This window comes from Loxodonta africana, chromosome 21 (assembly GCF_030014295.1).
Source record: "Loxodonta africana isolate mLoxAfr1 chromosome 21, mLoxAfr1.hap2, whole genome shotgun sequence".
Lineage (NCBI taxonomy): Eukaryota > Metazoa > Chordata > Mammalia > Proboscidea > Elephantidae > Loxodonta > Loxodonta africana.
Genome location: NC_087362.1, coordinates 19,353,594 through 19,376,122, shown reverse-complemented (window position 1 = coordinate 19,376,122; position 22,529 = coordinate 19,353,594). Strand labels below are relative to the sequence as shown.

General features: G+C 38.5%; 1 protein-coding gene across 5 annotated transcripts in view; it reads right to left on the bottom strand.

Moving 5' to 3' along the window:
• LOC100665422 (DExD/H-box 60 like) overlaps positions 1-22,529 on the bottom strand; it is a 152,712-nt gene that overhangs the window by 54,154 nt on the left and 76,029 nt on the right. For 3 of the 5 annotated variants that reach the window (XM_064273586.1, XM_064273588.1, XM_064273587.1), the window contains 7 exons: positions 22,049-22,164; positions 19,900-20,042; positions 19,681-19,790; positions 14,639-14,743; positions 13,923-14,051; positions 12,102-12,226; positions 3,314-3,481 (listed from right to left, as the gene is read on the bottom strand). In XM_064273586.1, the coding sequence (XP_064129656.1) occupies positions 3,314-3,481; positions 12,102-12,226; positions 13,923-14,051; positions 14,639-14,743; positions 19,681-19,790; positions 19,900-20,042; positions 22,049-22,164 (896 nt within the window). Of the gene's footprint in view, positions 1-3,313; positions 3,482-12,101; positions 12,227-13,922; positions 14,052-14,369; positions 14,486-14,638; positions 14,744-19,680; positions 19,791-19,899; positions 20,043-22,048; positions 22,165-22,529 lie in introns of those variants that run through there. The other 2 variants (XM_064273589.1, XM_064273590.1) reach the window with 2 other exon arrangements.

Sequence of the window (22,529 nt, the reverse complement as noted above, 5' to 3'; positions counted from 1 at the left end):
GTTCCTGCAGCTCTCCTGAGTGGTGGCCATTTTCTCTTACTCAGTCTTCAGACCACTGGTCCTGGAGGGGGCGCCCTTCTTGCTCCTCTCAGGTCATTCTCCCTCTCTCCTCCATACACCCAAGTTTTGGCTCTCATGCCTTCGGGCTACATAACCAATTATCCCTCCTTGTTATAGCTTTCTACAGACCTCCAGGTCACCAAGCCCCTCTGATTTTTCAAGTCTTTTCCTTTCCTGTGCACCAAGGAGAACACCAACTATGAGGAAACAAACTGCTGTGTATTCTACAGTACTTGGTATTTCCCCTCATAATATTATATCATAGCTCCCTGTGTAGCACCAGTGGTTTGTGCTTAACTACCAGCTGAGAGGTTAGCAGTTCAAACCCACCCAGCAGCATGGTGGAAGAAAGGTCTGGTGCTTCCATAAAGCTGACAGCCAAGAAAACCCTGGGGAGATCAGTTCTATTCTGTAACACATGGCGTCACCATGCATTGGAATCAACTTGACGGCAGCAGGTTTTGTTTTGTTTTTTAATATCGTAACCAAACTCAGGTTCTTGTCCTGTCCTATTAGCCTGTCCAAATAAGACGGACATATGCCACCAACTGCAAGAGAAATATAAAGTGGGGATTTATTGTTTGTGCAAACAAGGAGCTAAGTGGGGCCCAGCAGCTGAAAGATCATGAGCTCCCCACCCAAGGGGAGCAGGGAGCTTTTATATCCTCGAGTCCCCAGGGCCCAGGGATTGGTGCCCGAAATCTGAAACCCCAAGCCTCCTATGCCCAAATTTGGAGATCTGGGTATTGACTCATATTGCAATGGTGGGACCTTTCACTTTGCAAAGGGGCTTGGGTGCTGCGGTGCGCTAGAGAATATCTTCCCCGCCTGCGATGCTCAGGTCAGAGGTCAGCTAAGGACACAGTTCTTCCGGTCCTGTGCATGCGCCAAGATGCTGGCTTGTGCATGCACAGAGATCCAGCGCCAAATTCAAACCGCGGTTAGGGGCCGGGGCTTGACGGACTCGGGCCAAACCGGGGTTAGAGACCACAGCTTGGCGGGCTGCGAAGGGAAAGGAGGGGGAGGGGAACCATAGCAGAGCTGGAAAAGCCTTGGTAGAGGCTTCAATATTACGTCTTAACTAGGGGAGAAGGACCTTTTCCAGGCTTACCTCTAAACTTTATGGGATCTGGATCAAGAGCACAAATAGAAACTCTGATGCCATGTGTCTAACTACTTAAAAGTTATATAAATCAAGCTAACCAACTGCTTTTGACTCGATTCCAACTCATAGTGACCCCACAGTGACCCTATAAATCAAGCTAGCAATCATGGAATTAAATGTTTCTCCTCCGATGTTGGTAACATCCCGGAAGGCCGCACCTTAGATTTCTTGAACTCCTTAGAGATCCACACCAGCACAGTATGGTCAAGGGAGAGCTGGACCCCAGCCCCTTGCTTGGAGACCCACTTCCCTTCAGACCCCTGACTCCAACCTATCATGTGGAACCTTATGCAAACTCATGAGGAAGCCATAGCCCTCAAATTCAAGCTCTATTCACCTCTTCAAACATTTACCTTCTATCACCCCTCACACCTAAAGGAGCTTACATTGGCTGTACAGTCTGCCCTTGGGAGGACAGATCCAGGAAGAGGTCAATGCAGGCCCTGACAGTGGACTTGGAACCATCTGGGAAGAGAATTCTGGGACCCTGAGCAACCAGAACACGGTGATGAAGCGAGGAGGGAGTATGGCACTGTGAAGAACAGGGCAACACATCCCACTTGGTCCTATCGATTCCTGGTGTCACGGTGAGGGGCTCAGCAAGAGAAGGGCTAGAGAAGGGCACTTCAACTCTTAGCACTGGGAGCAGAGACCCCTCTTGGCTGCCCATAAACTGATCACAGCATGACATACCCTTTACTTTTAGTAATCTATATTGTTCATTATACAGCCAACTTGAAATGTTGCTCCCAGCTCTGAAAAAGGGCTAGCTAAAGAGAATCAGTCACTGAGAAGGCCATAAGCTCCTACACCTCTCTCCTGGATTCTTTTTGTTGTTGGGTGCTGTCAAGAAGATTCCAACTCATAGCAACCCCATGTGACAAAGTAGAACTGCCTCATAGAATTTTCTAGGCTATACTCTTTGAGGGAGCAGATCACTGGGTTTTTCTTCCACAGAGTTGCTGGGTGGGTTCGTACTGCCAACCTTTTGATTAGCAGCCAAGCACTTAACCATTGTGCCACCGGGGCTCCTTACACTTCCTGTATGTCTAAGATAATTACACAAGCCTAAAAAAGATAAACTCAGTGATGAGATCAAGAGAGACTCTGCTCTAGACTCGAGGAAATATCTAAAATTATGGAGACTGTGAAAATGTTTCAATATTGAAGGAAGGTCAATCACTTCTTCAACGAGCATTTACTCAGTAATTATCATCTACTAGGCAATATGCTAGTACTGTGGGTAAAAAACAGGAAAACACACAGTCCCTGTTGTAAGGGAACTTGCAATGTATGGAAAAGGAAGATACAACTGTAATACAGTTTGATCATTGCTGTACTGGTTCAAAATGGCACAAAAGAAAAAGAGTACTAAGTCTAACTGGGGAAATCACTAAAAACTTCAGAGAGAAGATAGATTTTGAACTGAAAAAACAGTAAGCACAAGCTCAACGGGCAGACAGAAGGGAAGGCGCTCCAGATAGATACATTACCTAGTACAGAGATTCAGATGAACGCACGGAGGTGGTGAGTGCTTCATAGGTGGAGAACTATGAAAGACTGTTTCCAGAGAGGAGTACCAGGGGATGACACCAAAGAGGGAGATTGGATCAAAGTATGAAGAGGCTTTGTGTACAATGCCAAAGAGTCTAGCTTTTATCAACTTTACTAGACAATTAAGAAAGATTTGTACATGGAATAATGTTATTAAAACTGCACGTTGGAACGATCATACCTGAGAGTTACATATGTGCGTTACACTGCAGTGGGGGAACCAAGAGTAGAGAATCACAAAAGGGGAAACCTATACGAATGCCCAGACAAAGAGATGCCAAGGTCCTGAAATAGGACAGAATCAGGGAGTGAGGATGAAGAGAACTGTAAGGAAAGAAGAAATACGTTGGCTATAGAACAGTCAGAATTAATTAGATGTTGAGAACAAGGAAGAGTAACCACAGAAATGAAGTTCTACCTCCGACATAAAATTGGTATGGCAATTCATTTTCTAGATCATTCTCTGCTCGTCCATGTAACCATGATACTATCAGGAAAACTTCCACACTGTGAATTTGTTTATGTAATACGTACATTGTTTTTTGTTTCTTCATAATTTTTTCCTTGTTTTTAAGGCATTTAGCTATGTCATTGTCATAGCTATGACACTGGTCAGTTTTGGGGGGGCTTTTGCTCTCTGGCTTCTCCTCCAGAAAAGTGCACAAACTTCTAGCAATTTCTTCCAAATCTCCATTCCTAAAACTTCAAACAAATGAAAAGAATGCCATGAAGAGAGTATTTTCCCATTCAGATCATATTTCCACCTCCTGTTATCGTCTTTTTTTTTTTTTTTTTTTTTTTAATGCTTTAGGTGAAAGTTTACTGTGCAAATTAGTTTCTCTTTCAAAAATTTATACCCAATTGATCTGTGACTTTGGTTGCAATCCCTGCAATGTGTCAGCACTCTCCCCCTTTCCATTCCTGGTTCCCTGTGTCCATTCATCCAGTTTTCCTGTCCCTTCCTGCCTTTTTGTCTTTGCTTTCGGGCAGGTGTTGCCCATTTGATTTCATATACTTGATTGATCTAAGAAGCATGTTCCTCATGTGTGTTATTATTTGTTTTATTGGGCTGTCTAATCTTTGGGGGAAAGGTGGACTTTGGGAGTGGCCTTAGTTCTGAGTTAGGTGTCTGGGGGCCATGGTCTCGGGGTTCCTCCTGTCTCTGTCAGACTAGTAAGTCTGGTCTTTTTCTGTGTGTTTGAATTTTGTTCTACATTTTTCTCCCCCTCTGTCCAGGACCCTCTACTGTGATCCCTGTCAGACCAGTCGGTGGAGGTATCTGGTCACCATCTAGTTCTTCTGGGATCAGGCTTGTGGAGACTGTGGATCACGTGGTCCATTAGTTCTCTGGACTTAAGTTTCCCTTGTGTATTTGGTTTCTTCATTTTCCTTTGCTCCAGACAGGATAGGACCAATAGATGTATCTTAAATGGCTGCTCAAAAGCTTTTAAGACCCCAGATGCTACTCACCAAAGTAGAATGTAGAACATTCTCTTTATGAACCATGTTATGCCAATTGATCTAGATGTTCCCCGAGACCATGGACCCCAGCCCTCAGCCCCAGTAGCTCAGTCTCTTGAGGTGTTTGGATGTGTCTAGGAAAATTCTATGACTGTGCCCCCTTTGTGCTCTATTATACATATGAATATACATGCTGTACATACAAATATATATGTAAAAATAAACACAGCCTAACCTATATATGTACGTGGGTATACTCTGATATGCTCTCCTTCCCCTATTCAGCATATATATGTGCCCGTGTATCTGCTTTTAAGTTACTATTTCTTTTTACTGTTGTGGTAGGGGTATATATACTACAGTTTTTATTGTGGTTACTTTTTTTTTTTTTCCCCGTGTGTTACTCAAGTGTCTTTCTTTGCTTCGGTCAAGTTGTACTGACTTCCCCTATATTGCATATTGTCTTCTCCTTCACCAAAGTTAACACTTGTCTGTTATTTACTTAGTGATTTCCCCTTCCACCGCTCCCCTCGTAACAATCAAAGATTATTTCTCTCTGTGTGTAAACCTTTTCTTGGATTTATACAATAGGGGTCTGTAATGGATTAAATTGTGATGCCCAAAAACTTGTGTCAACTTGGTTAGGCCATGTGCGGTTGTCCTCCATTTTGTGATTTTCCTATGTGTTATAAATGATAATCTCTGCCTGTAGTTAAAGAGGACTAGGATGGGATGTAACACCCTTGCTCAGGCCACATCCCTGATCCAATGTAAAGGGATTTTCTCTGGGGTGTGGCCTGTACTGCCTTTTATCTCTCAGGAGATAAGAGGAAAGAGAAGCAAGCAGAGAGTGGGGGAACCTCATACTACCAAGAAAGCAGCACCAGGAGCAGAGCGCATCCTTTGGACATGGGGTCCCTGCTCCTGAGAAGCTCCTCGACCAGAGAAAGGCCTTCCTCCAGAGCCGGCAGAGAGAGAAAGAAAGCCTTCCCCTGGAACTGATGCCCTGAATTTGGACTTGTAACCCATTAGATTGTAAGAGAATAAATTTCTCTTTGTTAAAGCCACCTACTTGTGGTATTTGTTATAGCAGCACTAGATGACTAAGACAGGGTCTCATACAATATTTGTCCTTTTGTGAATTGACTTATTTCACTCAGCATAATGCCCTCCACATACATCCATGTTGTGAGATGTTTTGTGGATTCCTCATTGTTCTTTGTTGTATAGTGTTCCATTGTATGTATGTACCTTCATTTGTTTAGCCATTCTTCTATCGATGGGCTCTTAGTTTGTTTCCGTCTTTTTGCTACTGTGAATAATGCTGCAGTGAACATGGGCGTGCATATGTCTATTCATGTGAAGGCTCTTATTTCTTTAGGATATATTCCTAGGAGTGGGATTTCTGAATCATATGGTATTTCTATTTCTAGCTTTTTAAGGAAGTACCATATGGTTTTCCATAGTGGTTGCACCATTTTACATTCCTACCAGAAACGTATAAGAGTTTCAATCTCCCCATAACCTCACTAGCATTTACTCTTTTCTGAATTTTTGATCAGTGCCATTCATGCAGGGGTAAGATGGTATCTCATTGTGGTTTTGATTTGCATCTAATAGCTAATGGGAGCCTTGGTGGCACCATGGTTATGCGTTTGGCTGCAAACCAAAAGGTCACCAGTTCGAATCCAGTATCTGTTCCATGGAAGCCGTATGGGGAAGTTCTACTCTGTCCTATAGGGTCACTATGAGTTGGAAACAACTCAACGACAACAGGTTTTGGGTGTGAGTTTTAACGGCTAATGGCAGAGAGCATCTTTTTGTGTATTTGTTGGCCGCCTGAATGTCCTCTTTGGTGAAGTGTCTGATCGTGTTCTTTGCCCATTTTGTGATTGAGTTGCTTGTCTTTTTATTTTTGAGTTGTTGAAGTTTTCTTTATATTTTACAGATTAAATCTTTATCAGATATGTCATTGCCAAAGATTTTTTCCCCGTCTGTAGGTTCTCTTTTTACTCTCTTTGAAAAGCCTTTGGATAAGCACAAGTGTTTGACTTTTAGGAGGTCTCAGTTATCTACTTTATCTTCTAGAGTTTGTGCATTTTTAGTTATGCTTTATATTCTATTTATACCATATATTAGGGCCCCTAGCTTTGTCCCTATGTTTTCTTTCATGGACATTATAGTTGTTGGTTTTACATGTAGGTCTTTGATTCATTTGGAGTTAGTTTTTGTGTATGAGGTGAGGTATGAATCCCGTTTCATTTTTCTGCAAATGGATGTCTAGTTTTGCCAGCACCATTTTTTGGAGAGACTATCCCTTCCACTTTTAATGGACTTTAACCCTTTGTCGAAGATTAGATGTCCATAGGTTGATGGATTTATTTTTGGGTTCTCGATTCTATTTCACTGGTCTATGTGTCTGTCGTCTTACCAGTACTGGGCTGTTTTGACTACCATAGCTGTTTTGTAGGTTCTGAGATCATGTAGTGAGAGGCCTTCTACTTTGTTCTTTTTCAGTAATGTTTTACTTGTATGGGGGCTCTTTCCTTTCCACATAAAGTTGGTGATTAGGTTTTCCATCTCATTCAAAAATGTTGTAATACAGACCAGGATTCCATTAAATCTATAGATTCATTTGGCTAGTGTTGACATTCGCATTGTTAAGTCTTCCTGTCCATGAGCACTGTATGTTTTTCCATTCATGAAGGTCTCTTTTGGTTTCCTGCAGTAGTGTTTTGTAGTTTTCTTTGTATAAGTCTTTTACGTCCCTAATCAGGTTTATTCTCAAGTATTTTATCTTTTGGGAGGTCGGTTTTATAGTAAATGGTATAGTTTTCCTGATTTCATTTTCAGAGTTCTTTTTGTTAGTGTAAAGGAATCTGACTGATTTTGATATGTTTATCTTGTACCCCACCACTTTGCTGAATTCTTCTATTAGTTTTAGTAGCTTTCTTGTGGATTCTCAGGGATTTTCTATGTACAGGACATGTCATCTGTGAATAGGGGTAGTTTTACACCTTCCTTTCCAATTTGGATGCTCTTTATTTCCCCTTCTTGCCTTAACGCTGTAGCTAGGACTTCCAGTAAAATGTTGAATAAGAGTGGTGATAAAGAGCATCCTTATCTGGTTCCTATTCCCAGGGGAAATGCTTTCAGACTCTCTCCATTGAGAATAATGTTGGCCATTGGTTTTGTGTATATGCCCTTCATTATGTTGAGGAATTTCCCTTCTATTCCTCTTTTGGTGAGAGTTTTTATTATGAATGGGTGTTGGACTTTGTCAAATGCCTTTTATGCATTGATTGAGATGATCATGTGATTCTTTTCCTTCGTTTTATTTGTGTGGTGGAATACATTGATTCATTTCCTACTGTTGAACCATCCTTGCATACCTGGTAAGAACCCCACATGGTCATGGTGTATTTTTTTTTTTTTTTATGATGTTGAATTCTATTGGCTAGAATTTTGTTGACAATTTTTCTATCAATATTCATGAGGGATATTGGTCTATAATTTTCTTTTTTTAGTGATGTCTTTGCCTAGCTTTGGTGTCAGTGTCACACTGGCTTTATAGAATGAATTGGGAGTATTCCTTCCTTTCTTACGCTCTGTAATAGTTTTGAGTGGTATTGGTGTCAACTCTTCTCGGAATGTTTGGTAGAGTTCTCCAGCAAAACTGTTCGGGCCAGGGCTCTTTTTTTTTTTTTGTAGTTTTTTAATGACCTCTTCAATTTCTTCTTTTGTTATGGGTCTGTTCAGATTTTCATTCTCAGTTTGTGTTAGTTTAGGTAGGCAGTGTGTCTCTAGAAATTTGTAGATTTCTTCTACATTTTCAAATTTGTTGGAGTACAATTTTTTGAAGTATGCTGTTATGATCCTTTTTATTTCAGTTGGTTCTGTTGTGATGTCACCCACCTCATTTCTTATTTCAGTTATTTCCATCCTCTCCTTTTTTTCTTTTGTCAGTTTGGTCAGTGGTTCGTTAATTTTATTGATCCTTTCAAAGAACCAGCTTCTAATCTTGATGATTGTTTTTCTGGTTTTTGTTTCATTTTTTTCTGCCCTAATCTTTATTATTTCCTTTCTTCTAGCAGGTGTGGCTTCTTTTGCTGCTCTTTTTCTGTTTGTTCAAGTTGTAGGGGTATGGTATTAATTCTGGTCCTTTCTTCTTTTTTGATGTGTGCTTTTACTACTATAAACTGGCCTCTGAGCACTGTTTTTGCTGTGTCTCAAAGGTTTTCGTATGTTGTGTTTTCATTCTTGTTTGATTCTAGGAATTTTTTTATTTCATTTTTAATTTTTTCTATTACCCAGTGGTTTTAAGCATGGCATTGTTCAAGTTCCAAGTATTTGATTGTTTTTCCTGTTATTGATTTCTAGCTTTGTATTCTTTCAATATTTTTTAATGTATTGAAGCTTCTTTGTGGCCTAGAATACGGTCTATTCTAGAGAATGATCCATGTGCACTGGAGAAGAATGTGTACTGCACTGTCATTGAGTGGAGAGCTCTGTATATGTCTGTGAGGTCAAGTTGGTTGACTGTGTTATTTAGATCGTTGTATCTTTGTTGAGCTTCTATCTAGTTGTTCTATTGTCAAAAATGGTGTTTTAAAGTCTCCTACTGTTACTGTAGAATTGTCCGTTTCTCTTTTCATTTCTATTAGAGTTTGTTTTATAAACTCTGGAGCTCTGTCATTGGTTGCATAAATATTTATTATGGTTATGTCCTCTTGGTGGGTTGATCCCTTAATCATTACATAATGTCCTTCTTTGTCTCTTTTGATGGAGTTTGATTTAAAGCCTATTTTATTAGAGATTAATATTGTCACTCCCGCTTTTTTTGCTTACTCTTTGCTTGATATATTTTTTTCCATCCTTCGATTTTTTTTTTTAACCTCTTTATGTCTTTGTCTCTAAGGTGTGTTTCTTGTAGGCAACATATCGATGAGTCATTTTTTTAATCCGTTCTGACACTGTCTCTTGACTGGTGTATTTAACCTGTTTACAATCAGTTTGATTATTTTTACATAGGACTTTACTGCTGTCATATTGTTATGGTTTTTTGTGTGTGTGGTGTTGACAGTTCCTTTGCTCTGATTAATTTTCTGTGCTGAGTTCTTTTTATTCATGGATTGTCTTTCTACTTCCTTCATTTTTGTTGATTTTGTTTTTACTGAGTCCTTGATTTTCTTCTTTGTTTTGGTGGGCAGTTTTGCTCATTTTCTTTGTCATTACTGTGAGGTTTACCTTTACCATCCTATGTTTAAAACTGTCTGTTATTTTTAGATATCTCCTTGACTTCCTCTCCAGATAGAAATTCTGTAACCACACCATTCATTCCCCCTTTTTGTTTTCAAGTTGTTATCAATTTCAGGTTGATGTCTCTGGTTCCCTGTTTTCAGTTCTGTTGCTTTATCTTACTTTGGAGATATCTCTATCTGAATTGGCATCTTGGTAATGATGTCATGTGGCTTACATTCAGGTTGTTGTCTGCTGCTGTTGGCTCTCTATCTTCTAAGGATGGTCTGGTTTTTACAAATTCCCTTCATTCCTGCTTATCTGGGAATGTCCTAATTTTGTCATCATATTTGAGAGACAATTTTGCTGGGTATTTGATTCTTGATTGGCAATTCTTTTCCTTCAGGGCTTTACATATGTTATCCCATTGTCTTCTTACCTGTATGGTCTCTGTCGAGAAATCAGAGCTTAGTCTTACTGGAGTCCCTCTGTAGGTGATTTTTTTTTCCCCAAGCTGCTCTCAGAATTCTTTCTTTATCTTCTTACTTGGAAAGTTTGATTATGATATGCCTTGGTGACTGTGTTTTGGGATATATCCTCTATGGGGTTCACTGGGCTTCTTGGATGGAAATTTTCTCATCTTTCATGATATTGGGGAAGTTTTCTTCCAGCAAACCTTCAAAAATTCTCTGTGGGTTTTTTGTTGTTGTTGTTGTTCTCCTCCTGTTCTGGGATGCCCATCACACGTAAATTATTCCTCTTTATAGTATCCCACATAACTCTTAAGTTTTCTTCTTTTTTTTAATTCTTTTTTCTGATTGTTCCTCAAACAAATTGGTACCAAGGTATTTGTCCTCTATCTAGCTAATTCTTTCTTCCATTGTTTGAATTCTAATTCTATGTTCTTCCATAGGGTTTCTGAGGAGTGGCTGGTAGATTCAAACTGCAGACCTTTTGGTTAGCAGCTGAGCTCTTAACTACTGCACCACCAGGGCTCCTTGCTCTCTAAACCACCAAAACCCATTGTTGTTAAGTCGATTCCCTAGGCAGTAGGAAATTCATGGCCTCACAAGTCATGTAGTAAGGACTTTCTTGGATGGCCCCAGTCTATACTGGCTGTTAGACATGTCCAGTCATACTATTTTCCCAAGATATCTGTCAAGATGATAGCAGTAAAGGCAGAATTCAAGATGGCAGCCTAGTTAGTGCACCATGCCATTCCTTTACAGCAAAGACACAAGAAACAAAGTGAAACAGAGACAGATGACAACTCTGGAACCTTGAGCATCAAATGAAAGGATATAGCATTAGATAAAACACCAAATGGAAAAAGAAACTGAATGACAGCAGTAAATGGGGAGAGATACAGAGTAGAGGTGCCCTGCCAGACAGCCTAGCACAGCAGGGCCATTTTGGGACAAAGCCAGCAGTGACCCTGGTGAGGAGGACAAGAAGACAGCGTCGTGGAACTCCCAATAGGAAACAGGGAAACTGTGCCCCATTCCCAGCTGGAATGACACCTTAGCTATTGCATAAAATAATTATTTAAAAATTTTATGAGTGTGTAAATAATGAATCTTATTATTTATATTCCTATTTCCAAGTTATACTTTCAGGCACATCTCACAGATGCAAAACTACCTTTGTAACTAACATTGAGAGCCACACTGGAAAGTGATGTCAGTATGTATTGTCACTTTTTTTTTTTTGCTCTTGTTTTTAATTTGCTATGACTCAATCACAAAAGACAAAGAAGAAATTTTCTTGCAATATTCAAAATTTGTGTTCTTAGCTATACTAATCTCTATCATTATCTTGTTTCTGTCACTTACCACCAACATAAGCATTTGGATGTATAACAATACATACGTGCCTTTACTGCTGTCTCTTAACACATCTACATGACTGTGTGTTTGCGTTATCCGTTTGCATCTACATAATTTAATATTATCATTGGGTAAAGGTCCTGGGAATTAATTTTATAAAAAGATTCCATAGTTAGAGGATAATTTAAAATTATCTTGGCAAAATAATTTTTTTTCTTTCTGTTCTGTTCCCAAAGTTGTCACTAGAGATGATCCAGGGTTCAAAGTGTTACTAAATAGTAAGTTCCACTTTGGTACTCTTTATCAAAGCTAGATACTTCAATCACACTCAAGCTCTTTGTATCACTGCACACTATACTCAGAAATGTCTCTGGGTTTTCATTTTCCTAACTATAAATTCAAAACAAAACATATCAGCCCAGAAATAACTCTACAAGAATTGTAAGCATCTTATATGCTTTGCACATGTACATGAATATGCAATTTTGCTTCTAAAGGACCCATGTATATTCAAGTAATAATGGTTACTGATAAGAAAATTAACAAGGCTAAAGAGGTCAAAGAAGGTCAAAAAACAAGTGTCAAAAGAAATGAAAAGAACAAAGAGTACAAGTAAGGATTGAACTAGAAACATGTCCATTTCTTTAAAAATAAAATCTACTTACAGTGGTTTTTTTGCAAAATATGCACGAAATAGTATAGTTTATTTAATTGTACTGACTTTATATGAATGAGGGTAACTGGAAACAAAACAAAACGAAATATACACAAAAACAAATTAGGTTTTAATAACTCACCCAAAAAATATTGCCGGTAACTTATTCATTATTCTTAGCTTTTCAACAAGAAGGGGAAATATTTTTACCATATCTTTTGAACTAGACACTGATTTAGGGCTGAGCTTCTCCAGTACGCTTTTGGCCTAGGGTTGTAAATAAAAATTGATATTTTAAAAAAGAGTATGTATAAATAAGATAAAGGAATTCTTTATTTGGGTAAGATCTGGAGCGCTTTTCACAGATAGCTTTTGTTTGTGTTTGTGTATTTAAAAAAAAAATAATCCTTTTAAAATGAGTTACAAAACTATGGCAAGAATCGACAGAGGACCTACTAGGACCAGTTGCCACTGAGTCAATTCCAGCTCAGGGTGACCCCATTTGTTTCAGAGTAGGACTGGCTCTGTAGGGTTTTCATGGCTGTGACTCTTTGGAAGTAGGTCACCAGGGCCTTCTTCCAAGGCACACCTAGGTGGGTTTGAACTGCCAACCTTTTCGTTAATAGCCCAGCACTTAGCTCTTGCACCACCCAGTGACTTCTAACAGCGGTATAGACTGCTCAATAAGAAAGAAGAGTTATCAAAATATAGGTAGTAATATAGACGTAAGATATAACATGATCTTTTCGAGGTACTACAAATAAGTCTGGAAAGTAAGAACTGTTCACAAAATGATGCTGGTTCAGTTGTTGGAAGAGATGACGACTCAGGGCCTCCCCTCCAATTAGGCAGTAAAATAGGTTTTGAATATTTTAAAGAGTATAAAACATCAATGACAAATAACTAGAAGAAATGTAATAAAATATCTCTACCAGATTGGAGCAAGTTTTTTAAACTTAAGGTGATACAAAAATCACCTGAGCAAACTTCACTATGTTGGACTCCACAAAAATTGAACACCTATTTATGTTGTAAAACAACAAAATGAAAATGTGAAAGTCATCAACAAAATTGGAAAAAATACATAGAAAAGGATACTACTGTTTACACAATATAACATAGGTTAATATTCTTCTTACACAATACATTCCTTGAAATAAGAAGGTTTTTTAAAAGCACTAAAAAGATAAATGAGTAAAAGAATAAGAAAATTTACCCCAAAAAGTTCAAATTACAAAGATATGTTCTATTCTTACATGACCTTATGGTAGGTCAAAATATATAAAAGCTGCTTTGTTCTCTCTCTTGTTCTGCCTCCCTTTTATCTCTTATAAAAAGACCCAGCTTTTTTTTTTTGTCCAGCAGAGCAAGTGTTACTGAAATTGTGCTGTCAATTCATGAATGTTTGAAAAACCCAAATTAAATCTATAATCTAACTTGGTTAGAATTTTTTCTTTAATACCACTTATGCATTTATCATCTGTAAATTTGCCTAAACCCACTTCAAATATATTTCTATTTCCTCCTCTATCACACTTTACATGAGTTTCATAAATTGCTTGTAGTTACATAATTTCTCTTTATTTTTCTAAAACCAACTTGGAGTGGCCTCTCAAGAAATTCCCAATTTTCTCAGCTGTCATTATTCTGAAGCCAGGCCCTTCTATGGGAAAGCAGCATCAACATGGATTCTACTAGAAACGGGTACTTGGTTTTTAGCTGCTATAACAATCTAAAGCTGTAAAAAGACTGCGGCACATGGTTCAGCGGGCACTGGAGTAAGATACAGAACCAGTTTCCTCCTCTTTATGTCTAACTCAGATTCGCTGGATAACATGTTTCAATTAAACTTCTAAAATGAAAATTGGAAGAAAAACATTAAAAAAACTGGCATCAGCTAGATGATACAACTCCAAACAGTTAACAATTAAGAGAAACCTTGTCAAGAAAACGTGAAAATTACCTTCTTTACATTGCCATTTTTAACCCAGCTAGTTAATTCTGCCTTGAGGTTTTCTTCATATTTTCTAGCATCATACTTTTTAATCAATGCTTTATTCTTAAAAAGACTGAACTCCTCTGGATCCAATTCCTTCAAAAAAATTACCACAAAATTAAATTATGCAATCTACATAAAAAACACAATGATCTCTTTAAATTTATGTGTCTCTACCAAATTGCAAACTCTTTGAGGGCAGAGGCTGTTGAGTATCTTTTTAGCTCCTTATAACTTCTAATAGATAAAACTATTATGATGGATGAACTCTCCAAAGGAGAGAATACAGAACAAAGTCAACAAAAAGATGAAAACTGACAAACAAGGAAGTGGAATGAAAAGAATGGAGGGCTATAAATACGAAAAGAACTAAAGTATAGTGAACCAAAAGACAAAAAAAAAAAAAAGAAAGCATTTTTAAGATTTGTAGTTTAATAAAATTTTATTTTAAATATATTTAAAAAATATATTTTCAGAATTACAGGATATTCCGTCATATGAATGTAACCAAAAAAAGTCAAGAAGAATGTCTGCAAAAAATAAAGAATAACCAATTATTTCAAAGGATCAGCTTCAAATGATTACAGAGAATACATGTACTTAACCCAAGAGTGAGTTTTCCATATCTTCTTTGACAGCATTAACGAAAGTTAGTTTTTGTGAATATATATTTATATACGTACCTGAGCCCTGGGCCAAGTTTTCCAGACTTCAGCCATGGTGTCATAAAGTTGGATGCTTTCTCGAGGTGATAAGGTAAGATCACAAGGAAATCCATATTTTTCAATCTGTGAATAAATAAATAAATTGTTGTATGAATGAATAAGATGGGAATTTTTACTTTTCCTTCTCTTACCTCGTGTCATATCTTATTCTGCAAGTCATTATCCACGTACCCAGAGATACCGAGGCTGTAATTGTTAACCAAATTTTAATCAAGAAGTGTCCCTCACCCCCTGAAGTAGAAAAACCCCATATTTCCTTAGACTTTTTGTACTAGGCAATAAACAATTCTCTATGAAACTTCTTTACAGCCTTGATGAAAGTGCTGGGCAGCTGGAAAATAGGAGCACTTATAGTGCAGGCTCAGTCTAGACAAGTAAGTTTTGAAACTGAAATTGAGTAATGAAGGTGACTTTACGGTTTTACTGGCATCAAACCAGGTAAAAAAGGACAAAGCTCTTTGTTCGTTCGAGATCCAAGACAAGAGCTTCCTAGATTTCATGAAGACAAAGGCTCTCTCTCAGACCACCTCCAGACACTCAAAGATACATCTCCCCAAGGGCTGCTCAGGCTATTAACCAGGCTCTGTCTTAAGTCTTTTGAATATATGCACTACTTATTCCTCTCACAAATACTTTTAATGCTAGTTATGTGCCAGGCACTGTCCCGGGCACAAGGAAAAGAAATTCGGTCCTCATAGAGTTTATCTTTTACTTTCACTTGGCTAATCACATCTATTGTATGAAAAAGGACTAGAATAACATCTTCCAAAGTATGACTCTTAAAAAATGTTTCTAAAGGGTGGAAGATATTCTGCTAATCGAAATTAAACAGGCACCTTTATTTCAAGATTTCTGAAGATTTTTCTTATGTTAATGTGTACTGTGAATCTCCAGGAAAGAGATATGGCATGCTGCTTTTTCTCAAATTACTTAAAGATGGAGTCCTTGTTTCTAAAGACAGCCATGAATAGTGCATGGAAGATTGGAAATACTGGGCTAAAGGAGCCGCTTCAAAGACGAACAGCTAGAAAAGAATGGAGATGATACTTGGTGCAGTGGAAAATGCAGTAAAACTGGAGTTTTAACTACAGCTCTAATTATTTTCCAAATTATTAGCTCCCTGGGTTTTGGTCCTTTCATCTATATATGGGAATGACAATATTTCCACTGTCTATCTTTCAGGATTGTGATGAGATTCAAAAGGATATCCTTTTTTTATACTATGCTATGCAGCATAAGGAATAATAAAAAAAAAAAAACTGTTGGTATTGAGTCAATTTTGACAGAGCAGAACTGCCGCACAGGGTTTCCATAGATTGGCTGGTGGATTTGAACTGCCAACCTTTTGGTTAGCAGTCGAATGTTTAACCATTGCATCACCAGGGCTCCAAGGAAGAAAGGCTTCGAGATCTATTTCTGAAAAATCAGCCATTGAAAACCCTGTGTGGCACAGTTCTACTCTGACACACATGAGGTTGCCATGAGTCAGGATCGACTCGATGGCAGCTGATTTTTCGTTTTTTGAAACATAAATAATATGGAATCATCTTTTAACATCTCTCTGATCAAATCTATAAAGTTAGCTAGATGGCAAGGACTACATTTGTACAGACTAGTGAAGACATATTTCTTGGAAGGAGGAGATTTCAGTATCTTATGAGTTATATCTTGCAGATGACCACATATTCTGCCTATATATGAAGCTATCCCTGACTTAATTTGAGTTTTCTAGAATTGTCAGGACCTTACAAATATGATTTTCCTATTTTGGTCCCTGGAATAACAGTGACGTAGTTTATAGATAGTTTACTCAACTATAAAATGGGTAAAATTATCTCAATACCTCACATTGTTATAAGGATTAAATGACAGATAGTTTACTCATTTAGAGATAGTTCACTCAACTATAAAGTGGGTAAAATTATCTCAGTACCACACATTGTTATAAGGATTAAATGAGATAATATATATGATATGCTATTAAAATGCCTGGCATTTTGTTAGCATTCCACCTATTAATTAAGACGATTGACTGTCAACTTACAGGATTTTTTTTTTCATCAGTTTATCAACTCTAAGGAGCCCTGGTGGTGCAATGCTTAAACTATTAGCTGCTAACCAAAAGGTTGGTGGTTCAAATATACCAGCCGCTCCACAGGAGAAAGATGTGCCAGTCTGCTTCCCTAAAGATTTACACCCTTGGAAATCATATGGGGCAGTTCTACTCTGTCCTACAGGGTTGCTATGAGTTAAAATTGACTTTATGGTAACATTGCTTTTTGTTTGTTTTGTCAACTCTAAGGTTAAAAACTGTATTAAACCCAATTGTTCACTTCTTCACTACTTCAGATATATCTTAAGGAGGCCTATGTCAGAAAAAGGTGACATAGAAAAGATCATTAGTTTATACCACCTCTTCACTCATAAGCACAACTCTATTATACTATGACACTCTGCAAAAAACAAATCAATAAAAGACATTCAGCTAAAAGCCACAGGTGATGAACTGAGTGGGAAGATACACAGCAGTTCTTTCTAGGACTGCCTTGTGCAGACAGCCTGTTGGGGAACTAAGCAACTGACACTCTGCAAAAAACAAATCAATAAAAGACATTCAGCTAAAAGCCACGGGTGATGAACTGAGTGGGAGGATACACAGCAGTTCTTTCTAGGACTGCCTGGTGCAGACAGCCTCTTGGGGAACTAAACAACTGTCCATATATGGCAGCGTAATTCGAGATGAAGGCTAAACAGCCTCCTGTTCGCCAAGGACAAAGTCACACATGGATTGAGGTGATCCCTGACCACAGTTGGATTAAGGCCAGCTCACTGGTTCTGCTCCATCCTTCCTTTCTGAAACCATTTCCATGAGAGAATTACACAAGAAAGGATCAAGGTAGATGGTTCTCATTCGTTCTTCTCTTGTTTCCTCAACTCATTCTGCTTTCTGTCATTTCTCAGCAATTTCAATTTAAACTGATGTATGCTATTTTTTTTTTTTTTTTTATGCTATACTACAACTGGGATAATTTGATCATTCGGATAGATCCACTTGCTTTTGAGGAGCCCTGGTGGCACAATGACTAAGCATTGGGCTGCTAACCAAAAGGTTGGCAGTTTGAATCCACCAGCCACTTCTTGGAAATCCTATGGGGCAGTTCTACTCTGTCCCATAGGGTCACTATGAGTCAGAACTGACTGGAAGGTAACAGGTTTTAGGAACAACAGTGGCCCAGTGGTTAAGAGGGATATAGCTGCTAACCAAAAGGTCCACTGTTTGAATCCACCAGCTACTCCTTGGAAGCTTTACGGGGCAGTTCTACTCTGTCCGATAGGGTCACTATAAGTCGGAATCAACTCGACAGCAATGGGTACTTGCTCTTGTTATTGCTTCCTTAGAGATACAAAGAGAAGTCTTCTGTAAATGCACACCTCACAAACTTAACCACAGTTGTCTAAACATTTATAAAACCATAAGTCTCCGTACCTGTCACCACACATGATATAAAAGAATAAAGACTTAAGAATTCTAACACAATAGCAAGGCCCATGTGGAAGTCATACGGGGTCAAAGCAAGCTGTAGTAATTCTGTTGCTTCTCAGTTGTTTCGTGAATAGCTACTGAGAATAGAAGGAAGTCACATGACCCAAACTGACAACCTCCCCATGTACTCCAAACAACTGCACTCACGGTTCTTAAAGATAACCTTTTTGGAAACCTCGTGTGTAGTGTTTAAGAGCTCAGCTGCTAACCAAAAGGTCAGCAGTTCAAATCCACCAGCTGCTCCTTGGAAACCCTATGGGGCAGTTCTACTCTGGGCTATAGGGTCGCCCTGAGTCAGAATTGACTTGATGGCAGTGGGTTTGTTTGTTTGGTTGTTTTAAGCAGAGTAAACTATAAAAAATGCTATATAGAAAAATACTATACACAGAGACATTATATATATATGTATCCCACTGCTGTCGGGTCAATTCCGACTCATAGCGACTCTGAAGGACAGGATAGAACTGCCCCATAGGGTTTCCAAGGAACGCCTGGTCAGCAGCCATTAGCTGTTAGCCACTATGCCACCAGGGTTTCCAGCACAATATAAAAAAAAAATATATATATATAGCATGAGGTAAATCCAGATAAGATACATGAATAGTTTGAGTGAAAAAGGAGTGTTGGCTCAGGTAATGGAAGACCTTGGATGCCAAGGTAAGAAGGTTGTAACTTATTTGTTTCCAGAGCAGAGAAATAGAAGGCTTTTGAGAAGAGAGAGAGGATTACATCTGTCTTTTAGGACAATTAATGGAGTAGCAGAATTTTTAGTATGATTAAGTTGCAGGAGCCTGGGGAAAAGACCAGTTAAATTACCTAGTCGCAGGAATAGGATTGGAAAAGAGAGATAAGCAAGAGAAAGTAATAAATCCTCCCACACTCATAACCCAGTACCCCACCTGAGATCTCTTAAGGCCTCTACCTTATCAACCCACTATGAAAACATTTATCAAGATTTTCATGTTAATGAGAAGTGTCTCTTGTCTAGATCACTTGATAGTGATCAGATTCCAACATGAACAAAGATGCCCATACAGCTGTAACTACACTGTTAGTCACAGAGAAGTGGAAGACAGAAATAGATGTAAGAAGCAGCTAGGCAGGGAGAGATAATGTCTAGAAATAGAGAAAAGGAATAAGCTAATCAAAGAACACAAGTTAGAATTTTCCATTACTTCCTCTTTAGAGTTAGTTATTAAATGTTGGATGTCCCACATAACTTTGAGGACCTGATGAAAATTATGAATCCTCTCCCCAGAAAAATGTACACACGTAAAATTATTAGAGGGGTTGCATTCTCCCATGAAGTCTGTGCTTGCTGTCCGTTGACCCCAGGTTAAGATGATCTGTGGTAAAAGAAGTATGCTGCAACTCTATGGAGAGCAATTAGGCCACTTATCAATTGTGATACACACTAATAATTCTACTGATAGGACAAATACGGCTTTATACTTACATAATCTGTTGTCAGTGCAGCGTATGGATGATAATGATCAAAACAGACATCGTCATGTTTTACTGAACATATATGCTTTTCCAAATCATTGTATCTCTCTCCATAGATCACTAAATAGGGAGAGCAAGAATATCCAAATTGACAAAACATGTAATGACTGGCATATAGGTAATTTTAAAGTAAGACATAAAAATTCTTATACTTGTATATCAAGCTTACCAAGTCTAACTTCATATGATTGATTTGTATGCAAATTATCTTCGAGAGAGTTGGAACGTCGGCCACCCTTTTTTCCAGAAATAAATTCTTCTTCCATCATCTTGTCTGCCTGTTTCCAGTACTGTTTTACTGATTTTAGCCACCTTAAAGAATAAATATGCATATTATTTAAGCAGAATATAGAACTACTTACCAAGAACTTAGACATTTCAAGCAAATAAAATTCCATGGGTCAAAAAATTATACTTAAATACATAGGCTCTGAATTTAACCTACTGAAGTTGAATTCTGGGGCCCTGATTTTTTTCTGGTTTTGGTTTGAGTTTCAATCCTGTATCATTTAATAGCCCTGGATTTCAAGCAGGCAAGTTCCTCATAAATCCTCATAAAATGGAGGATAATAACATTACCTTCCTTACTAAGATTGTTGTAAGGATAATATGAGTTAATATACCTACCCAGAGGAAGAATTATGTGTTATTGTTGTCCCTAGAGACAATCAACTCTTAACAAAATAATATTTGATGTTCAAATAAGACTTGTTATTTTCATGATCCCCTTCTGCAAGGTGGAGCAATGTTAAGAAGCCTCAAGGTGAGGAGCTGTGTTCAAGTGATTTTTCTATGTTGTTGTTAGGTGCCATCGAATCGGTTCCGACTCATAGCGACCCTACGCACAACAGAACGAAACACTGCCCAGTCCTGAGCCATCCTTACAATCGTTGTTATGCTTGAGCTCATTGTTGTAGCCACCGTGTCAATCCACCTCGTTGAGGGTCTTCCTCTTTTCCGCTGACCCTGTACTCTGCCAAGCATGATGTCCTTCTCCAGGGACTGATCCCTCCTGACAACATGTCCAAAGTATGTAAGACACAGTCTCACCATCCTTGCCTCTAAGGAGCATTCCGGCCACGCTTCTTCCAAGACAGATTTGTTCATTCTTCTGGCAGTCCACGGTATATTCAATATTCTTCACCAACAACCCAATTCAAAGGTGTCAACTCTTCTTCAGTCTTCCTTATTCATTGTCCAGCTTTCACATGCATATGATGCGATCAAAAACACCATGGCTTGGGTCAGGCACACCTTAGTCTTCCGGGTGACATCTTTGCTCTTCAACACTTTGAACAGGTCCTTTGCAGTAGATTTGCCCAATGCAATGCGTGTTTTGATTTGTTGACTGCTGCTTCCATGGCTGTTGATTGTGGATCCAAGTAAAATGAAATCCTTGACAACTTCAATCTTTTCACCATTTATCGTGATGTTGCTCATTGGTCCAGTTGTGAGGATTTTTGTTTTCTTTATGTTGAGGTGCAGTCCATACTGAGGCTGTAGTCTTCGATCTTCATTAGTAAGTGCTTCAAGTCCTCTTCACTTTCAGCAAGCAAGGTTGTGTCATCTGCATAACGCAGGTTGTTAATGAGTCTTCCTCCAATCCTGATACCCCGTTCTTCTTCATATAGTCCAGCTTCTCGGATTACTTTTTTAGCATACAGATTAAATAGGTATGGTGAAAGAATACAACCCTGACGCACCCCTTTCCTGACTTTAAACCAATCAGTATCCCCTTGTCCTGTTCGAACCACTGCCTCTTGATCTAGGTAAAGGTTCCTTTACAAAGATCAAGAGATAGTTGTTTTCTATGTTAGCTTTCCTTTTCGGACAAGGACAAAGAAACCCAAACCCAAACCCACTGCTGTCAAGTTGATTCCGACTCATAGCAACCCCACAGAGTTTCCAAGGTGTAAATCTTTACAGAAGTGGACTGCTACATCTTTCTCCCACAGAGCCACTGGTGGTTCGAACCACCAACCTTTCAGTTAGCAGAGGAACACTTTAATCACCACATCACCAAGGCTCCCTGGACAAAGAAAAGGGAGCATAAATCTATCACTTTGGATGACATTTATTTGAGAATTTTTGGAAAATTTCCTACACAATTCCAGATCTGGCTGTGGGAGATATTTTTGAGAAGTTTTATTCCCTGAAGTTTCAAAAATAGGTAACAAATTTATCTGAAAGTTATAGCATTATTCAAGGATGAACAAACTATGGAAATAACCTTAAGGACTGCACACTGGCAGAGATAGTATACAAGTCAGGCATTCAATATGTAATAACCATCCCTCTAAAATGGAGCTAATACCTACTCAGTGAAACGTTCAGGGTTGCTTATGGTAGCTGAAAGAACCAGAAATGGACATCGAATCATGACAAGGAGGTGCTCCCAATATTTTCCTTCAATTTCTCCACCAAGACAATGGACCTATTAAAGAAAAAAAAAAAAAAAACCTCAGTTGTAAAGTTGATTTGAAAATGGTAAATGAACAAATTAGAGAAGCATGAAATAGCCATGCATATTTTCCCAGTTTCATATAATTGGCCATGCCTAAATAAATAAATAGTGATGAATTCAGACTATAAGGACAGCTGACACTAAACTTTTCTTCAATCTCTATAACTAATCTGTGAAACAAAGAACTCATTGTGGCCTTTGTCTTTCATTCCTGAGAGATAATTCTAAAACTTCAGAACGTCCTGAGTAGCTGCAGAGGTGCCTTTATTATTTTAAACCTTCAGATTACATCTGAGAATTTGTGCAAATGAGTGAGGATTGTCCAGGCCACAAAG